The sequence below is a fragment of the Delphinapterus leucas genome, chromosome 1 (genome assembly GCF_059928025.1).
Source record: "Delphinapterus leucas isolate spDelLeu-1000000601 "Yukka" chromosome 1, BTC_Dleu_Yukka2, whole genome shotgun sequence".
NCBI lineage: Eukaryota > Metazoa > Chordata > Mammalia > Artiodactyla > Monodontidae > Delphinapterus > Delphinapterus leucas.
In genome coordinates, this window is record NC_143129.1 from 64,037,535 (window position 1) to 64,058,794 (window position 21,260).

The window sequence follows — 21,260 nt, forward strand, 5'->3', positions numbered from 1 at the left end:
TTTGTATTGCCTAGATTTTTTTTTTGGAAGTGGAGTCACACAGTATGCCTCTTTTTTTTACTGGCTTCATTCACTTTGCATAATTATTTTGAGATTCACCCATGTTGTCGCATGCATCAGTAGTTTGTTTCTTTTTATTTCTGAGTAGTGGTCCATTGTATGAACATACTGCAATTCATTCACCCATTCACTTATTGATGGATATTTGGGGTGTTCCTAGTTTTTAGCTATTACAAATAAAGCTGCCATAAACACTCACGTACAGGTTTTGTGTGGACTTATGCTTTCATTTCTCTTGGGTAAACAGGAGTGGAATGGCTGGTGTATGTTTACAGCCATTTCCCAAAGTTGTGTACCATTTTATATTCCTACCAGTACTGTATGGGGGTTCTAGTTGCTCCAGATCCTCATCAGCACTGCATATGGTCAGTCTTTTAATTTTAGCCACTCTTGTGGGTGTATAGTGGTATCCCATACGGTTTTAATTTGCATTTCCATAGTTACAAATTATGCTGAACATCATCTTTTGTGTGTATTTGCCATCCTTATATCTTCTTTTTATTTATTTATTTATTTATTTATTTATTTTTGGCTGTGTTGGGTCTTCATTGCTGTGTGCAGGCATTCTCTAGTTGCAGCGAGCGGAGGCTACTCTTTGTTGTTTCAGTGGCTTCTCTTGTTGTGGAGCATGGGGAGTAGGCGCGCAGGATCCAGTAGTTGTGGCACGTGGGCTCAGTAGTTATGGCTCGTGGGCTCTAGAGCACAGGCTTAGTAGTTGTGGCTCAAGGGCCTAGTGGCTCCGTAGCATGTGGGATCTTCCCGGGCCAGGGCTCAAACCCGTGTCCCCTGCATTGGCAGGCGGATTCTTAACCACTGTGCCACCAGGGAAGCCCCTTATATCTTCTTTGATGATGTACATGTTAAAAATCTTTTGCCCATTTCTAAGTTTGTCTTCTTATTAAGTTGTGAATTTTTTATATATTCAAAATATAAGTTCTTTGTCAGATATATGTTTTACAGATATTTACTCCCAGTCTGTAATTTAATCTTTTCCTTTTCATAACTGTATCTTTTGAAGAGCAGAGTTTTGATTTTGATGAAATTAGTTTATTAATTTTTCCTTTCATTGTTTTTGTTTGAGAAATCTTTGCCAAACCTAAAGGTTCTAAGATTTTCTTCTTTGTTTTCTTCCAAAAGTTTTATTGTTTTGACTTTGACATTTAGGTCTATAATCTATTATAAGTTAATTTTTTTATATATGGTTGAGTTAAGGGTGAAGGATCATTTTGGGGGGCCAGGGAGCATATGGATATCCAACTGTTCCACCACCATTTGATGGAAAGATTATCTTTTTCCTGTTGGATTGCCTTGATGCTCTGTCAGAATTAATTAACCTGGTCAATCCTTTGCAGTTTTCATTAGAAAGGGCCTCGGTTTTATTTGCAAAGTCAGGAAGGATGACATATTGTTGCAGGAGTTTTCTCTGGAGGCTCATACCTCCAGAAGGGTATGCCTGGGAGGAAACATTTACCTCCCACTTTGCTATAATGTTGTGGAGTTTTTCATAGAGGCTTTTTTTTCCCCAAATAAAAAACATTGTATAAAACATTTTATAAAAAGTAATTGACAGCCATGAAGCAATTGGCAAAAAGAGCCTGCAGGATGGAAATCAAATCCAATAACAGGAAATAGTATCATTTTTGGCAGGAAAGTCAGATGAAGTGGGAAGATAATTTCCTACAGGTAACAAGGTTTCCAGAGTCAAAAAGCTAATTGCTCATAGTGCCAATTACAGTGAGAAGCCTTAGACTAGAGCAACAGCTACCTGTCAACAAAGGACTCAGTATTGAAAAGGTCAGATGCTTTGGCTAAACAAGTGATCACCTGAATGTAAGTGAGAAACAAAAACTTTTCAGGCTAACTGTACACTGGCGGTTGACTCCCAAATAATGCTGTACATCTTCCAAAGGGCCTGATGACAAAACCGGCACACTACCACACCCTGTGGTTCTGTCTATGTATTGAAAGGGAGACAGAGCTAATAAAATTTCTGAAATAATTTTTTAAAAATTAATCAACATGGGCTTCCCTGGTGGCGCAGTGGTTGAGAGTCCGCCTGCTGATGCAGGGGACGTGGGTTCGTGCCCTGGTCCGGGAAAATCCCACATGCCACGGAGCGGCTGGGCCTGTGAGCCATGGCCGCTGAGCCTGTGTGTTAGGAGCCTGTGCTCCGCAACGGGAGAGGCCACAACAGTGAGAGGCCCACATACCGCCAAAAAAAAAAAAAAAAAATTAATTAACACCTGTTGATTATTATGAACAATAATCCTGTTCATAGGATTATTCATAATTGCCAAAAGGTGGAAGTAACCCAAGTGTCCATCAGTGGAAAGATAGATAAACAAAATATGGTAGGTACATACAATGGCATAGTACTCAGTATTAAAAAGGAAGGAAATTCTGACACATGCTACAACATGGATGAACCTTGAAGACATTAATTATGCTAAGTGAAAGAAGCTGGTCACAAAAGGATACATTTTACATAATTCTTCTTATCTGAGGCCTAGAGTAATCAAATTCATAGAGACACAAAGTAGAATGGAGGTTGCCAAGGGCTGGGAGGAGGGGGAAATGGGAAATTAGTGTTTAATTGGTACAGAACCTATTCTTTTTTGAGTTTTATGGTTTATACCTTATTTTCTATCATCAGAAGATGGAAAATTACTTAAAACATCAAAAAATTTTAATTTTCAGATTATTAAAATGGATTGGTTTAAATGATACAACACTCGACTATAATGGAGAGATAATAATTTGAGAAATGTTAATATTTTCATAGACTCTTAAATTTCCCTTTAGTTATGTTGCTAAGTTTTAAGATGAGTAATCAAAAAACATACTTGAAAAATTTTAGTGTTTTGAATGGATTTTTCTCTACATCCATCCCCCAAATCAGCATTTAATTAGAGCCTAAATTCAAGGTAGTTGGACTTCTAGTGTTCTATAATTGATCATAAAGTTATTAATAGTCACTGGCACTTTAGTTTTATGGTATTTCAGAGTTTAATGATTAAAACTACCTGTGTATAACTAACAATTATATTAAAAGTGATAACATTCAGAAGAATTAAGTTGTGATGGCCTGCACTAAGTACCAATGAAGTACAGACATGATTAAATATCATTAGGTTCCATCAGTACCAGTAATATGTGGTTCCTTATGATAAATGATCCATGTTTAGAATTCAGCAAGTGTGTGTGTTTTCTGTTTTGGGGTTTGTTTTAATGCTCATTAATATGTACTTGGTGTTTTGTTTTCAGAAGGGGACCATCTGGACCAAGATTTGGACCTAGAAATGAAAAAATTAAGCAGTAAGTTTGTGAGATGCTCATTTGTTTAAATGATTATCATATTTCTACAAGGACCAGGGGTTGGCAAACTACAGCATATGAGCCAAATCTGGCTGCCACCTGTTTTTGTAAAGTTTTATTGAAACACAGCCATTCCTATAGATATATTGGCTGCTTTCAAACTACAGTGACAGATTTGAGTAGTTGTGACAGAGACCTTATGGCCCACAAAATCTAAAGTCTCTATTATCTGTCTGGCCCTTTACAGAAAAATTTGCTGAGCCTTGATGTAGACTAATATTACTACTAGGTTGTAAAAACCCAGTCATTCTTTTCATTTTCACAAAGTTACCTCTTAATTATAGCTAAGGAGATGCAATTTCTGGTTGTTGGTTTTCTTAATTTAATTATTATATATCAAATTCATTTATTTAGCATAATCTCAAGGTCTATTTTGGTTTTAAATCTATAGCTTGATTCCCATTTTCACCATGATAATAAAAGTAATATAATAGATTTAGTTTTCTGAAGTACAGTATCTTGTTTATATACTTCCAGAATTTGTTCATATCTATTACTTATCCTAATCCATTTATTGATCTAAGTTTTATGGCTCATTAATTTTCAGTTTAGAGCTTTTCTGTATATATTGTTGATGGTAGCTGGTGGATAATGCTGTAGTGAATGTATCTAACATTAGAATCGTATGAGTCCTGGCAAGAAGGGAGAAGGAATGAATGGAGCAGTGAAATAGGCCTGGAAACTTACCGAGCTATAAAAGATAAACTGGAAGATAAACTGAATGGCCCAGGTTCAGGATCTAAGGAGGGGTAGTTGCTACCCTAAGTCTGGATATAGATGGCACATAGTGGGAAGGGTATTGTAATGGGATATCAAGTTATTGATGAGGGACTTTCCTGGTGGTCCAGTGGTTAAGACTCCACGCTTCCACTGCAGGAAGCATGGGTTCGATCCCTGTTGGGGGAACTAAGATCCCTCATGCTGCGTGATGTGACAAAAATAAATAAATAATAAACCACAGTTTAAAAAAGAAAAAAGCTATTGATTAGATACTTGGGCTTTAGTCAAGTAGTGGTTGTTGTGAAGAAATAGGTCCACATTTATCCTGATCCTAGCTAATGGATTCTGTAATACAGAAGCAAGGTACCAACAAATTGATTTGACTACTAAATGGGATGTTTTCATTTTCTATTGCTGTATAACAAGTTACCCTGAACCTAGCAACCTAAAACAGCAAACATTCATCATCTCACATTTTCCATGGGTCAGGCGTTCAGTCACTGCTTAGGTGGGCCCTCTGCAGGGTCTCACAAGGCTGAAATTAAGGTGTCACCAGGGCTTTGATCTCATCCGAAGCTCCTGAGTAAGCTCAGGTAGTTGTTGACAGGATGCACTTCCCTGCACCTGTACAACCCACAGTGCTTGCTTCTTCAAGGCCAGCAGAAGAGAGTCTCTGCTGCTTCAAGTGTCTGATTCAGCCAGTAAAGATACAATGAGCCACTGAGATTCAGACAGTTTATTACTTACATAGATTGTCAAAGGAAGAGTAGCCAAAGGTGCCAGCTCCCTGGGTTCTTGTCCTAAACACCAAAAATGATGATACCAAAATAGAGGGGTCCAGGTGGCTACAGTATGAAAAGTAAGATGCCCTATTACTAAGGAGCCAATTCTCGCCTGCAGCTAAGTGGTTTTATAGTCTGCAGGTATATCCTGCCGAAAGCCTTATATGTCATCAGAACCTGGGAGGTGATAAGAAACTGTCTCATGACAGTCTCCTAGGGGAGATGGGGAGGTGAGTGGGAGATGGCCTCAGAAGCCACTCATCCTCATCTTTGGAAGGATCACAAGGCATTCAAGGTTGCGAGGATGCCATGGCAGAACGGTTGCCCTTCTCTGAGCCAGAGTGACTTCTCTATCCACCCACATATATACCTCAGCTGCCACAGGAGAAGAGGACTCCACTGATGACACACCTGTTTTTTTCCCTGCCAATGTGCTTCATTTCCTGTCTGACATCCTCTGCAGAGTGAGCCTGGTACTGAATGTGGCCCAGTGAGTCTTTTGAGTATGACTTTCCAGCTGACCCCAAAACCAGTGCCAGTTGTACAGAGTGGGCATTGCAGGATATGTCTATGTTAGTAAGTGCCGAGTACACATGCACGTGAATGTGTATATGTGCATATTAAATTACCATAATAACGTTGGTGATCACAGAATTTTAGAACAGTAAGGCACTATTTAGAAAGTGTAATGGCTCTTACTCTAGAGCTGAAGGCTTATCATACGTACTCAGAAAATGGTCAGTCATCAAAACACACATTAACCTTTGACACAACCCCATGAGTGTTTATCTAACCAGGGCATGACTCAGGCGTGTGCCCAAAGTGGCCCCAAATGGTGGAGCACAACCTGCTACGCTACTTGCCCAAGGACAGATTCCTGGCATTTGTTTAGTAACTAAAATTGGGAGCACTGATGAGTTTCTTTAAGGTGTGTTGTCACCGCTTAATGTGTAACGTTTCCATACAGGGTGGTCCCCCCCCCCCCCCCCCCCCGGTACGCGGGCCTCTATGCCGCAGCCTCTCCCGTTGCAGAGCACAGGCTCCGCACGCGCAGGCCCAGCGGCCATGGCTCACTGGCCCAGCCGCTCCGCAGCACGCGGGATCCCCCCGGACCGGGGCACGAACCCGCGTTCCCTGTATCGGCAGGTGGACTCCCAACCACTGCGCCACCAGGGAAGCCCCAGGGTGTTTTTTTGATGTGTGGATCAGCAACATTGTTGCTTTGTCTGCATTTGATTGACATGTTGGTAGCAGATTAATCCCACAAAAATGCCCAGTGTCACTTTCTTTTTTTAATTGAAGTATAAGTTGATTTACAATGTTTAATTTCAGTTGTACAGCACAGTGATTCAGTTATACATATATATATATTCTTTTTCAGATTCTTTTCCATTATAGGTTGTTACAAGATATTGAATATAGTTCCCTGTGCTGATACAGTAGGTCCTTTTAATGGGTTCTTTAGTATTCCAATGTCACTTTTCAGGGAAGATTTTTGGGAAAGATTTTAAATAGTCACATGCCTATATAAAAAATTTATGATTCTCTTTGGAATGTTTCCTTTGCTTTTAAATAGTAGCATTATAAATGCCACTCCAATGAATTGTAGGCATTCTCTGCCACAAGTAGGAAATCTCCTATCTATAGCCTTGGTCCAACAAGTTTAGCTTTATTCCCCCAAGGAATGTTCTATGATGAACAGATACACATATATACACATATATACGTATATATGTACATATATACTATATGTGTATATATAATTGCAAAAATACAGCATATATACTACATATAGTATATATGTATGTGTGTGTGTGTATATATATATATGTGCAAAAATACAGCATATATTTAAAACTTTTTGTCAACAGTACCTTAAGAGGCCACAAGATGGGGGTGTTAACTGTGAAAATAAATATTTTCTTTATAAAATAACAGATGAGTGTGTGTTGCAGAGCATGAGCTTTTTTTTTCCTTAATGGAAGAACACTGACATTAAACACATGCTAAGTGTTAGGAACCGTGCTAAGTGTTTAAAACACACTTGTCACATCTAATTCTCATAAGGGAAAGATTATCATCTTCATTTCAAAGGTGAGAAAATATGAGGCTCAGAGAGGCTTGCAAAATGACTTGCAAAGCCACATACATAGTAAGTGATAACGCTGAATTGCAAACCCAGATCTGTCTGTGTCCAGAGCCTGGCCTCTCTACACTACACCACGCAGCCTCCCTGTAGTGGTGATAATTAGAATAGAGACATCTCAGGAACACAAGTGCTGTCAGACTCTAAGCAGGATTTAAAACAATGTTAAGGGCTTCCCTGGTGGCGTAGTGGTTGAGAATCTGCCTAATTATGCAGGGGACACGAGTTGGTCTGGGAGGATCCCACATGCTGCGGAGCAACTAGGCCCGTGAGCCACAACTACTGAGCCTGCACGTCTGGAGCCTGTGCTCCGCAACAAGAGAGGCCGCGATAGTGAGAGGCCTGTGCACCGCGGTGAAGAGTGGCCCCCGCTTGCCACAACTAGAGAAAGCACTCGCACAGAAACAAAGACCCAACACAGCAAAAATAAACAAATAAATTACTAAAACAATGTTAAAATGTCTTTTCTCTACATGTCTTGATATTTTCCTGGGTATGTTCTCTCTTGTGTCCTTTCTTCTACTATATGACTCTAACAGGAAATGATATAAATCTCCACCCCCTCCTTCAAAAACTTGCTTTTTCTTTGAGTCCTTAATTTTCTATTTCAGTTAATGACCATCATCTACATCTACTCAGTTGCTCAAATTATAAATCTAGAAGTTCTCTACCCTTTTCTTGCCCCAGCTCCATCACCCATATCCAGGTAATCATTGGTTCCTGAAATATCCCCTCCTGTTATTCCTTTAGCCTAGAACTTTGCCACCATCCATCACCTTTTTTACTCTGCCCAGTTCACCCTTAACCTCTCAAAACTCAGCACCAGGATCTTGATGCCATCTCTGGTCCAGGCTGGATTCATCTAGGCTGCACGACTGATACCATGTGTTTCCTTCCATTATGGCACTTGACATATGGTAATATAATCCTCGCTACCAGTGTTCCCCACTAGACCGTAATCTTGCTGAGGATCAAAACATTCACATCAGTATCCTCAATGCGTAGGATAATAATAACTCCCTAATATATATTTTTGAATAAATGAAATACTTAATTCAGATCAGAAAATATTTGTTGAATGCCTGTTTTCTACTAGGCACATTTCACATGACCTGGGAAACAGATGAGTGGGACAATCTCTGTTTTTAAGGCATTTACAGTATAATAGTGAGGATAAGACCAACATAAAATAGAAATCAAAGTATTGTAACTACTATGAAAATGTAAAAAATCATGGGGAAATATGTTTTCACTTTAAAAAAAAATATTTATTTATTTATTTGGCTGTGCCGGGTCTCAGTTGCGTCATGTGGGATCTTCATTGTCACATGCAGGATCTTTAGTTGCAACTTGCTGGATCTTTGGTTGTGGCATGCGGGCTCTTAGTTGTGGCATGTGGGATCTAGTTCCCTGACTAGGGATCGAACCTGGGCCCCCTGCATTGGGAGCATGGAGTCTTAACCACTGGACCACCAGGGAGGTCCCTTTCCACTTGTTTTTTAAAAAATTATCCTTTATATTAAATAAGTAGATGATTTTCTTCTCTTTTTTTTCTATAAAAGTTGTGTTCTGGGCATGAAAATATCTTGAAATATAGAAGCACAGTCATGAGATTTTCCGTTATCTTAAGATTGAATGACAGTTATACAGTAGCTGGATTAAGAGGGTTATACCAGTGGATAGTAATATGTGAAGGAGAAAGTAACAATAATCTATTAATCACTTGGCAGGAAAAATTAAAATGTTGGGTGGTTTCCATTAGCCATAGAGATTACATGTGTGTCATGTTGTTGAGGTAATACCCCTAGGTTTATCATAATCTAGTAAGACTTAATCTGTAATTTTATGAATTCTATTCCAATTAATCTGCCTGTATTATTCATGGAGTCTTTTGCTGATAGGGATTCTGGGACCATAATGATTCCTTCAGTTATTTTGGTTTTGTTTTAAAATCACATGTAGTATAGGTATATTAACATCCATAATAGCTATAATCTGATTATGTGTAGGTGCTGCCGTACGTTCTGTCCGTTTCCACTGTGCTGCACCTTACTTTACGCTATTATCTCTTGCATATGATGGAAAATAACTACCTAGGAATTTCAAGATTGGCCCTTGATAAACAATAGCTCTGCTTCCATTATAGTTAAAAATGGAGACCTCTACATTCTTATATCTGCCTTATAACTCTTTCTTAAGTAGCTGGATGTGCTTTGCAGGACTTATACCCAAACTGTTCACTTATTCAGCTGTTAAGTATTAAGTGCATACTCTTTCCCAAGCAATGTTTCAGGTACTGGGGCTACAAAAGTGAACAAAGTAGGCAAGGTCTCTGCATTTGTTGAACTTACCTTCTAATGGGGAGAGACAGGAAATAAGCATGTAAATAAATAAATACTTTCGCTTAGTGTTAAATGCTGTAAACAATATACAGTAATGGGTTAGACACAGACTGTTAAACAACTCTGAAGGTTAATGAAGTGCATTCATTGCACATTTAAGCATACGTTCAATGAGAGCCCGAATTATTGTCTGCTTCGTTCAGTATTGTTTTCCTAGTGCCTAAAACAGTACATAGTAAGCTCTTCTTAATTATTTATTGAATAAATTGCTTAAGTATTTGTGCCATTGTTCTTGTATAAGATTTTACATCTTTAGCTGTCTGCTTAGGAGTTGCAACAAGACCTCTTAGACACGTGGGGGCTCTTTCAGATCTGTGTGGGCAGAAGGGAATTCTCCATGTCCCACTTTAGTTGTGCTTCAGTTTTATACAGTTTAGTAGAATACTGTGTGAGAGGCACAGAACTCTAGGAAGCTATGATGAACCCTGAAGTCTATGTGTGGATAATCAGTGGGTGCTTTTAACATGGGAGGGGGGGTGACTATCATCAAACGTAGTAATTCTACTTGAATCTGAGGATGCTTCTTACGAACCCGTATGTGTCTAAATGGGCCTTCATTTGTTTTTAAAGCAAACTTTTTGAAGATATATCTTCATGGCAGGGAAGGGATAGAACTCTTTTTCAAAATTACACATGTCCTGCCTTACTCCCAACTCACTATAGAGTAGAGGGGCAGTGAGGAGATGTGTATTGTGACATTTTTTAAAAAGCTTCCTAGGTGATATTTGATAAATTGATACACTTCCCCGACTAGAAAGAATAATTGCATATCCTTATTTATTTAAAACATATATCTACTTATAGTTGCTAGTAATCCACTTTAAACAGTTTTTATATTTTAACCAGTTTTTGAGTTATAAGAACTATGAGTTCATTTTATTTCTCCTTTTAAATATTGCTCTGGCATGACTTATTCCATAAACTAATTTAAGGTAACATTTTGTCAAATGATTGAAGCAACAGGGGAAAACTAGACATTTGTCAAATGATTGAAGCAACAGAGGAAAACTAGACACTTAATCATTTCTATGTTTATGTACCCTGGGGGTAACTTCTGAGTGAGAGTAGGCAGCTGAGGTCCAATTATTAAATTTTTGAATTTAGTTTAAATCTTCATTGAACATGGGACTTCCCTGGTGGCGCAGTGGTTAAGAATCCGCCTGCCAATGCAGGAGACATGGATTTGAGCCCTGGTCCAGGAAGATCCCACATGCCGCGGAGCAACTAAGCCCATGCGCCACAACTACTGAGCCCATGCACCTAGAGCCCATGCTCTGCAACAAGAGAAGCCACTGCAATGAGAAGCCCGCGCACCACAACGAAGAGTAGCCCCTGCTCATTGCAACTAGAAAGCCCGCGCACAGCAACAAAGACCCAACGCAGCCATAAATAAATAAATTTATTAAAAAAAAAATCTTCACTGAACAGTCTGAAGTTTGGTTGGAACAGGCTCTCATCACCTGATATAAAGAAGAAAATCATATTTTCATTTTGAAGAACAACCAAAAATGTTTCCTCTTTGCTCCTTCGTGGGTGCTTCAAAACCCTCCCAAGTGTTGCTCACTGTTCTAAACCCTGTTTAAGAGGAAACTGGTGAGCTGTGAAGAGTTATACCCACTGAGCCTTAGTGTCCTAGAGCATACTGTACCTTTCCATTTTGGAAACTGAATATTTTTCATAGGCTTCTAACATACCTGGGCAAACTTTTGTTAGCCTTAGTGTGTGAACTATATGTATAGCAAAAGTAGCTTATAGCTGTGTCTATGTGATGCCTCAGTGGCCTATTGAAAAGAAAATGAAACGGATTATATAGAGTCAAGCTATTTGACTAAATTCTGCAGTTACTGAGCATTCTGACAGTATATTTAATTTGAAGAAACAGGGTTAAGAATAAACTATAAGTTAAATATTACTTTATTTGTATCATGTTGTCTTTTAATTGCCTGAGTAATCAAGCCCACAAATGGAAGGACTGTTGCTACAAGCCTTAAACTTAAACATTTTAGAGTTGAATAACTGAGAACTTGCTGTTTTCTATCATGTCTAATGAAAGTCTCAAAAACTGTAAAATTCTCAAAAGAAGAATGCATTATTTTTTAATCTTTTTTTTTAAACTAGTGTTCAGAACCAGGTGGATGAAGTCATTGATGTCATGCAAGAAAATATTACAAAGGTAATAGAAAGAGGGGAGAGACTAGATGAACTACAGGACAAATCAGGTACAGATACTTCATATAATTCTTGATGTTATAAATCTGTATTTTGATAGTTTACTTCTTGCATTTTTCTAGCCAAAGTTTAGGAATCTTGACTTAGGAAAAATGGCATTTATGGTTTTAATGTTTTTAACTTTAGCTCCCTTTATTTTTTTATATACAATTTATTTTATTCAAGTATAGTTGATTTACAATGTTGTGTTCATTTCTACTGTACAGTAAAGTGATTCAGTTATACATATATATATACATTCTGTTCCATATTCTTTTCCATTATGGTTTATCACAGGATATTGAATATAATTCCCTGTGCTATACAGTAGGACCTTGTTGTTTATTCATTCTGTGTATAATAGTTTGCATCTGCTAATCCCAAACTCCCAATCCATCCTTTCCCCCACCCCGCCACCCCCCACCCTTGGCAACCACAAGTCTGTTTCCTATGTCTGTGTTTCTGTTTCATAGATATGTTCATTTGTGTCATATTTTAGATTCCAAATGTAAGTGATATCCTATGCTATTTGTCTTTCTCTTGCTGACTTACTTCACTTAGTATGATAATCTCTAGTTGCATCCATGTTGCTGCAAATGGCATTATTTCACTCTTTTTTCTGGCAGAGTAGTATTCCATTGTAATATGTACCACATCTTCTTTATCCATTCATCTGTTGATGGACATTTAGGTTGTTACTATGTCTTGGCTATTGGAAATAGTGCTGCAGTGAACACTGGGGTGCATGTATCTTTTTCAATTATAGTTTCCTCCAGATATATGCCTGGAAGTGGGATTGCAGGGTCATATGGCAACTCTATTTTTAGTTTTTTGAGGAACCTCCATACTGTTTTCCACAGTGGCTGCACAATTTACATTCCCACCAACAGTGTAGGAGGATTCCCTTTTCTCCACACCCTCTTAAGCATTTGTCATTTGTAGACTTTTTAATGATGGCCATTCTGACCGATACAAGGTCGTACCTCATTGTAGTTTTGATTTGCATTTCTCTAATCATTAGAAATGTTGACCGTCTTTTCATGTGCCTGTTGGCCATCTGTATGTCTTCTTTGGAGAAATGTCTATTTAAGTCTTCTGCCCAGTTTTCAATTGGGTTTGCTTTTTTGTTATTGAGTTGTATGTAGCTCCCTTTGCTTTGAATCATCTTATTGTTGTATTATTTCTTTAATTGATCAGTTGAGAATGGAACGATTAAAAATTCATTGTTGAAGAGCTCGATTATTTTTTTCTTTTGTCCTGTTACGTTGATGTGCTTTGTATTTCTCCTGATCTCAGGGAGGATAGGTCTAATCACTTCTTTTCAAACTTATTTCACACATATCTACTATTTTTATCTTATGCTTTCTCTGATGACTTAGTAACATTTTTTTACTGACAAATGTTAGTCTCTGTTCTTATAACAGTCCGTGGCACTTATTAGGCACTCACATATTTTTTAGATGATGAATGGCTGAATGAATATCTGATTAATCATTGATAGACTTTTTTAACCAAAAAACTTATTTAAACACTTTAAAAATATATTGTTTTGCTTCAAAATCAGTCACTTTTGATATCTTCTAAGAATCTAGCCTTCTCCATGTGTAAATTTTTTTTTCTATAGTTGTGCCAAGTATTTGAATTTTTAAAGAGTATTTCTACCAGAATTCATAAGTTTATTTGAAAGCATTGAGGCCCTGGGAAGACTTCTCTTACTCTTATTGTAAAAGTGGATTGAGCAAACTGACCTGCAGCCATTTTTTACTTTTTGGGTTTTTTTTTTTTAGAATACAGAATGCCAGAGTTTGTGGGTAGAGGAAAGGAAAGATGTTGTTTTCATGCTTAAAAGGGAATAGATTTGCAGAAGTAGAAATTAATGTTTTCTTGTCTTTGTGTGACTAGATAAAAGAATGCTGTTATGTCGATTAATCCTTCTCTCCATCCTCTATGTGATATAGAAAGCCTATCGGATAATGCAACTGCTTTTAGCAACAGATCCAAACAACTTCGAAGGCAAATGTGGTGGCGTGGATGCAAAGTAAGTAAATTGGAAGATATTGGATAGGTCCGTCAGCATATCCAGTGCTATTCAAAGACACGAAGAAAAAAGGGCCTCTAGGTGATAAGCTCTGTGGGGAACTGGACTACAGCTGTCTTGCTTATTATTATATCTTCTGAACCTGGGACATGGTGGAACTCAGTAAATATTTGTTGAATTAATATCTTATGGGTCAGAAATAACTAAAGGAATCAAGCAGTGCCTAAAAGGATGTTTTCATGGATTTCTTCGTAGAGAGTAATCCACATTTTATTAATAATTTAGCTTCCTCTAGATTTATCTTGTAAGAAATATTAACTTGTAATTTATTTTTAGTACCTTTTTGGAGCAACCTATAGCATTACATAGAGATATTTAAAAGACAGAAAGCAAGCCAGAGAAAAATATAATTTTCTGTTGGATGGAGAAAAAAATAAAAGTAGTTTAATGTGTCAGAATCCATATGGCAAATGGGGCTAAAAAGAAAATCCCACTGTCCCTCATTATTCCAGAGAAATAAGATACAGTCTTATGCCATACCACCCTCAACCTGCCTGATCTCAGAAGCTAAGCAGGGTCAGACCTGGTTAGTACTTGGATAGGAGAAATAAGATATAAAAGAAAAATTTGTCATTTTTGGCTTTGTTGAAAACCTTGGATATATACCACATTGTTTTTAGTCTCTCATTTTCAAGTTTAGCAATAACTTTCAAAACTTGATGTTGACATATGCCAAGGATTTCATTCAAGAGTTGCCTTGGATTTGCTTATTTCTGTCTGTTGACCTGTTGAATCCTCTTACTTTCAGAAGTAGAACTTAGGGAAAGAAACAAGTTTCATTGCTCCTCTTATGTAGAATTTAAATTTTCTGTTTTTCTTTAATGAATAAATTTTCTATTTCTATAGAAATTTTCTATCCTGCAGACTAGTTTGGAAGAACAAAAGGTCCGTGAGCTACCTCCTCTCCCCACGTGACTCATTCATGTGGCCATTAACAAAATGATAATGTGCATTTTGCCTAGCTTTTTTTTAGCTATATCTAAAGAGTTTCATTTTGTACTTTACGGGGTCCACATCAAAGGAATAGTATGCTTTTAAGGGGAAAAATTGAATTCTATTTTTAATTTATATTTTTAAATAGTCTCTATATCACTACCATTTTCTGGATTAACTTCATAATGATTATTTGGGAAGAGCTAAGGAAAGGGATATAGGGACAGAAAAGAGATCAGAGGTTGCCAGTGGCTAAGGATGGAGGGGTGGAGATTGACTACAGCAGGGCATGAGGGAACTTTTTGAGTGATGAAAATGTCTTATGTTTGACTATGAAGGTGATGGTTGACAACTGTATGTATGTCAAAACGCATCACAATGAACTCTAAGAGGGTGAATTTTATTGTATGTAAAGTATATTTTAATAAACCTGACTTTAAAAATAAGTAAGTGAACAGAATTATCCAATGGGTGGGGAGAGAGAATCAGTGACACCTCTCTTAAGTATCTTATGGGGCTCTGAGGCTCTTATGTGTTTAATGAGAAACAGATTTTTGTCTATGTTGTTTGGAAGAAGAGAGCTTTGGACATGCATGAATACATTGCTGCCATTTTTGGTTGTAAACGTTTCCTGGCCAGCGTTAGAAACTCCGTTTATTTAGGTGTTTTAAAATTGGTATTGATATTTCCATTTAAATCTTCTAAATGTTAAGGCTAGCACAAATTAACAGGGCAAATTAAGATATATTTTTGGTAAAGTTGAAAAGCTATTGTAAAATTCCACATTACTTGAGAAATGTTTTCAGCTTAAAAAAAAGATGCAAAGCTTCCATATATTCTCTGGATCACTTGGTCACTAAAGTACTTTACAGTGTAAAGTACTTTCTACATTTTTTGGTTATCATAATTAATAATTTTAAGGGGCACCTGGTATTCAAATTGGAATGCTTCCATGTATTCTCTTGGTCACTTTGTTCTCGTCATGAATGTAATGCCACTAAAATGCAGCCAGTAGTTTTATTTTAGAAACATTTCATTAGCTACTTCTAGTTGCTGTTTGTGATATTCATCAGAGTGTTTTATGTGTTTGTAATAACTGGGTATCTTTTTTCTGAATGAACCATCTTTAATCAATTATCTATGAAAATGTTTGGTGAAAACAAGACTCATTTGAATTCATCAGGAAAATCAAGTCAATTTATAATTTATGCATTTTAGGATTAGATGAGGAATGTGACAATTTTATGGAGAGAGGTGATGTAGACCTAAAATATTAACTAGCTAAGGACTAATCTTAAGGTTTCTCCACTCGACTGTGAAACTGACACACAGAATGCTCTTAGGCAAGTTATTTATTAAATGAGGTTCTTCACGAAAAGTATAAATTATATTCCTCAAAATGAAGATAAAAATGCTAAGAAGAAAGTAAGGGGAGCAAAAACTAACAGAATTCTAATATACTTGGAGAATAAGTGCTATAAAAAATGCTGCCTTATACTATATATATTGAACCATCTGTATTGGATGCCAGTCTCATTCATAATATCCTGACACTTCTGAACAGAGTTGATAAAATATTGTTCTTTTCCTGGTCTTAGATTAGAAATGTGTGAGAAATCATAGACAAAAAAGATCAGGCCCATAAAGGCTTTGATTATTACTGTTTACTCTGCAGCCTTAAACAATAAAATCTAGGCAAGCCAAAACCCTCAAATTTGGGGAACTCTGATTATTACAGAAAGATGCAAATAGTCAGAAGTTCATATGAGAAAAAATTTGGAAACCTTTCAAGGAATGAGCCTGTCCAATGATGAGTTAGCGTAATGTGGTAAACAGCACAACAGATAGTCTTTATTAACAAGTCAGACATTAATCTTTCTCATGCCTTTTTGTGTGTTGTAGATAAAAGCCATCATGGCTTTGGTTGCTGTTATCCTTTTGTTAGTGATTATCAGTAAGTATTTACTGGATTATAAATTTAGGGGGGTGTCATTTGTTTTGAAGTTCATTTAAATTTCCTTTTTAATTTATATTCAGTTGACCTAGTATGACTAATGTCAGGATTGAGTAATGACTTCTGACTCCAGTAAGGAGCTCTTAACCTAGAATCTGTAGCTCTCTGAAAATGCACATAAATTGTATGTAAAATTTTATGTGAATATGTATATGTACAGTTTTATGGTGAGAGTATATCTTTCATCAGATTCTCAAAGAGAACCTCTGTCCTGCCCTCCACCCCTACCCCTGCAAAGGCAGGGCTAAGTGATTTGTTTAAGGCCAAATATGGCTACTATTACACTCAGGACCATAACACACATTTTCTTTTTATTTTTAACTTTTAGATATGGCAGCTTGCATTTCATAATATTGTGTTTGAAGGAAAATCCAGATAAATTCTCCAGATGATAATTTTTCTTTTGGATTTGAGCGTCATTTCAGTCATCGAAACATAACTCTTGCCCTTCCTTTTCCCCCTTAATATTCTTTTTAAAGTCAGATCATTCAAAAAAAATTTTTTTAGTGTAGTTGATTTACATTGTTGTGTTAGTTTCAGGTATACAGCAAAGTGATTCAGTTATATATTATTTCAGATTATTTTCCATTATAGGTTATTACAAGATATTGAATACAGTTCCCTGTGCTATATAGTAGGTCCTTGTTGCTTATCTAAGTATAGTATCTTGTATCTGTTAATCCCGTATTCCTAATCTATCCCTCCCCCTCCCTCTTTGATAACCAGAAGTTTGTTTTCTATGACTGTGAGTCTGTTTCTGTTTTGTATACGGATTCATATGTATTATTTTTTAGATTCCACATACAAGTGATATCATATATTTGTCTTTCTTTGGTCAGATCATTTTTAATATCTCCTTTTCTCCAAAGCCTCTTTATCTCTGTTTACAGGGATTTTATAAAGATTTGGAAAGCATCTCAGAATAGCCATTTGAAAAATTCCATGGTGATACTCTTTTTAAACAGAAAAAAAGATTTTGTTCTAAAGAAAAAGTCAGTCCTCATCATTTGTGGATTCTGTGTTTGTGACTTCACCTACTAGCTAACACTGATCAGTTACCCCAATGCTTTCGGAGTCATTGGCAGATGCGGTCAGAGAAGCGAATGTTAGTGCACAGCTTCTCACATTTTTGTGTGTCTTGTTGATGCTTTTGCTGTTTAAAAAGGCCTCCAAGTATACTGGTGCTGCAGTGCTGGCTAGTGTTGCTGAGCACAGCAAGGCTGTGATGTGTCTTGTGGAGGAAGTACATGTGTTAGATGAGCTTTGTTCAGGCGTGAGTGACAGCACTGTTGGCCAGGAGTTCAGTGTTAATAAGCCAACAGTATATAGTAAATAAGGTGTCTTCACACAGAAACATGTAAAACAAGGTTATGTATGGATTGGTTGTCAAAAATGTTGTAGCCAGAGGCTGGCAGGGATTTAAGCCTGTGTTTCCCCTCAGAGCAGTGGTTCAGTGTTTACTCATTCAGTGTTTGTGGTGACTTTATAGAACATAACTACTGCCAGTACCAAGAATCAACCCGTGGAATGTTGAATAACATAAAGAAGAAAATAAAATCCAACTGTTCTCTTACCACACAGAGATAGCTACTATTAATATAACTATTGTATATACTTTAAGTCTTTTCCTATTAATATATAAACATGTTTTTCAAAAACTAAGATCATATGTATACTTTCTAATAAATATATTGTAAATATTTTCCCATGTTATTAAATATTTTAAAAGTATTTTAGCTGCTTTATGCTATGGTTATATATTAATCTATTTGATCAAAATGCTAATGTTAGACATTTAGGTTGTTTCATATTTTTGCTTCTCCATTCCCATTTGTTATCTATCATTTCAGATAAAAGTTGTCCTCATTAACTATTTTCAAAATGGACACAGCTACATTTAGGAGTATTGTTTCTAACATAGCATATGAATCTGATTTTGATGTTTCTTTTTCATTTTTTTTCTCTTGCAGTTCTTATAGTTGTGAAATACCGTACTTGATTTGATGACAGATCTTCATTAAACAAAAGCTGGGACAATAATAATAAAAGATTGCTGCATAATTTAAATGAAACCCATGTATATAACTTTCAAAGCTTCTTTTTCAAGAAATTAAGAGGCAAGTATCACTTCAAATTGGAGCATTGAGAATGTCCCATTATCTTCTTCCCTTCCAACAAAGTGTGCTTTTAATAATTATGTTTAAGGCGGGGCTGCCCTGGTGGCGCAGTGGTTGAGAGTCCACCTGCCGATGCAGGGGACACGGGTTCGTGCCCTGTTCTGGGAGGATCCCACATGCCACGGAGCGGCTGGGCCCGTGAGCCATGGATGCTGATCCTGCGCGTCCGGAGCCTACGCTCCGCAACGAGAGAGGCCACAACAGTGAGAGGCCCGCGTACCGCAAAAAAAAAAAAAGAAAAAAAATTATGTTTAAGGCAAAGATAACCAGCCTTGATTTTGCCATATTCCAAGGGTCTAATTTGAAACTAGATACTTGCCAGTTCATTATTTGTATATATAGTTAAACACTGATAATGATATTTCATACTGTTATTTTAATGGCATAAGGACTTGCATTTGTTGCATCAAGGTGGGGTTCAGGCTGGTGATCAGGGAGCCTCTGTAGAGTACCAAATCATTATGCCGAAAGACGTGTGTAACCATTCCATTGATATTTGCAAGATTCTTCTCCTATTACAATTGCTTTGCAAGCAATTTTCACGTTTATGGGTGTAACAAAAGCTAAATGTAAATGTTGCTGCCTTCAGCTATAACTAACAACATTCCAGTAAACCTATTTTTGACTGTATAAGGGAATGTAGTAATTTTTTGGCATTTGGATTATAGAAATGGGAAATTTAAACAGTGTGAAAAGCATAGTATGGTGCATTAAACTGGAGATAATAAAATTATTGGAGAGTGTCATTGGCGTATTTGAAAGAGACCAACATAAAGCTAGAAGTCATGGTCTGGTCTGTTTTCAGTTAGCCTCCAATAAGGAGGACCCGTCCAAATGTGAGTAAATGAAATCCACAGGTATCTTGTCCCCTACTTTTCTTTTTGTTAATAGCTTTCCTGTTTAACTTCAACTAGCCCTTTTACCAGAAGTGCTAAAAGTAGCAAAATCATCTGCTTAGAATTTGCGTTTTTTGTATTCCCTCTTTATCTCCTGGAAAATGCACGTGATACGTACAATCCAGTGTCAAATTAGCCAACAATAATGAATATAGAAAGTCAGGAGCCTAGCTAATCAGTCAGTCAGAGTAACCAAATGCTAGAGTCACCATTAATCTCAGTCTGTTTTTATGATAAAAAGTGTTGTTAACGTTAAAATATGCCACCCTTCTTGGGTTGTTTAAACATGTGAAAGTGAACATACATAGTTCTCTAATGTGTGTGAGGAAGAAGTTTTATAATAAAATTGGAGGTTCTGCAGAAGCTTGTGTACGTGGACATCTTCACAATGTATATATAACTCTAAATTTGAAATAGGGATAATAGAAAGTACCAGTATTTAAATAAGAAAAAAAATGATCCTTATTGCTTTGGTAATTTTAATTCAAAATGTATGAAACATAGAATCTTTGTTGTTGTTGTTTTTTAATTCTACAGGATTAGTACTAAGATGCAAAAATGTTCCCTTTAGAATGGAAAGAATTTGAAGGGAGAAAGCAGATTAAGAGGTATTGAAGACACCTTCAAGTCATGAAGATCTAAATATAATTGCTTAGTATTATAGTCTACTAAGAACATTTAAAAAGAGATAAAGATTTTACATACTCTGGAGTGTTTTCTCTGGTCTCTCCACTTTTCGTAAATGTCAATTACTGTAAATAACATAATAAATACTAAACCCTTTGACAAAAGAGGATACCCAGGAAAATGAGCATTTTTAGAGTTTCAGTAGCTAATCTACTTCAGGAATGGGAGTGTTTTAACTGAGTGGACAGAATCAGTACTAACATGTGTGTCCTTGATTTGGGATTGGAACTAGACTCACCAGTGGTTAATTTTCCATTAGTTGGTATAGAAATCTGGTTTCTTCATATCTGTCGGTGAAGAGGAAGATTATTTCTCAAGAAGAATCCACATTTCCAGTGTTTCTTTAATAAAGTATGCTTTTAAATAAAGAAATAAAAATTTAAAAGTTTTTAACCATGAAAAATAAAGGAAATATTTATATGACAATACCATGTATACGTAGTTCTCTTTGTATTTAAATATATTGCTGGTGAGAATGCTGGTGGCGGATATGTTACTCTGTTAGAGCTTTGCACTAGTGGTGGCTTGGCTCACAGTTTGTCATTTCATCTTTCTTGGTCTTCATTAATCCTGAGACCCTTAAAGTGGCTGGCATGTTTATGACTTTATTATCATAACCTTGGAGACATGAGCCTTCAGAAAAAGAAAAATTTGTTCAAATTGATGCCAGGCCTACCTTCCTCCCCTCCCTTAATCATTCTTGTTCAGCTCGGATCATCCTGCACTTGAAAAATGAAGTTTCCCCACCATCAGAACTCTCAT

General features: G+C 36.8%; 1 protein-coding gene across 3 annotated transcripts in view; it reads left to right on the forward strand.

Moving 5' to 3' along the window:
- VAMP4 (vesicle associated membrane protein 4) overlaps nucleotides 1-20,931 on the forward strand; it is a 30,408-nt gene extending 9,477 nt beyond the window's left edge. For 2 of the 3 annotated variants that reach the window (XM_022560087.3, XM_022560086.3), the window contains 5 exons: nucleotides 3,325-3,375; nucleotides 11,604-11,704; nucleotides 13,652-13,731; nucleotides 16,627-16,678; nucleotides 18,709-20,931. In XM_022560087.3, coding sequence (XP_022415795.1) covers nucleotides 3,325-3,375; nucleotides 11,604-11,704; nucleotides 13,652-13,731; nucleotides 16,627-16,678; nucleotides 18,709-18,737 — 313 coding nt within the window. In that variant the 3' untranslated portion in view covers nucleotides 18,738-20,931. The remainder of the gene's footprint in view (nucleotides 1-3,324; nucleotides 3,376-11,603; nucleotides 11,705-13,651; nucleotides 13,732-16,626; nucleotides 16,679-18,708) is intronic. The other variant, XM_022560089.3, reaches the window with a different exon arrangement.
- The last annotated feature ends 329 nt before the right edge of the window (nucleotides 20,932-21,260 follow it).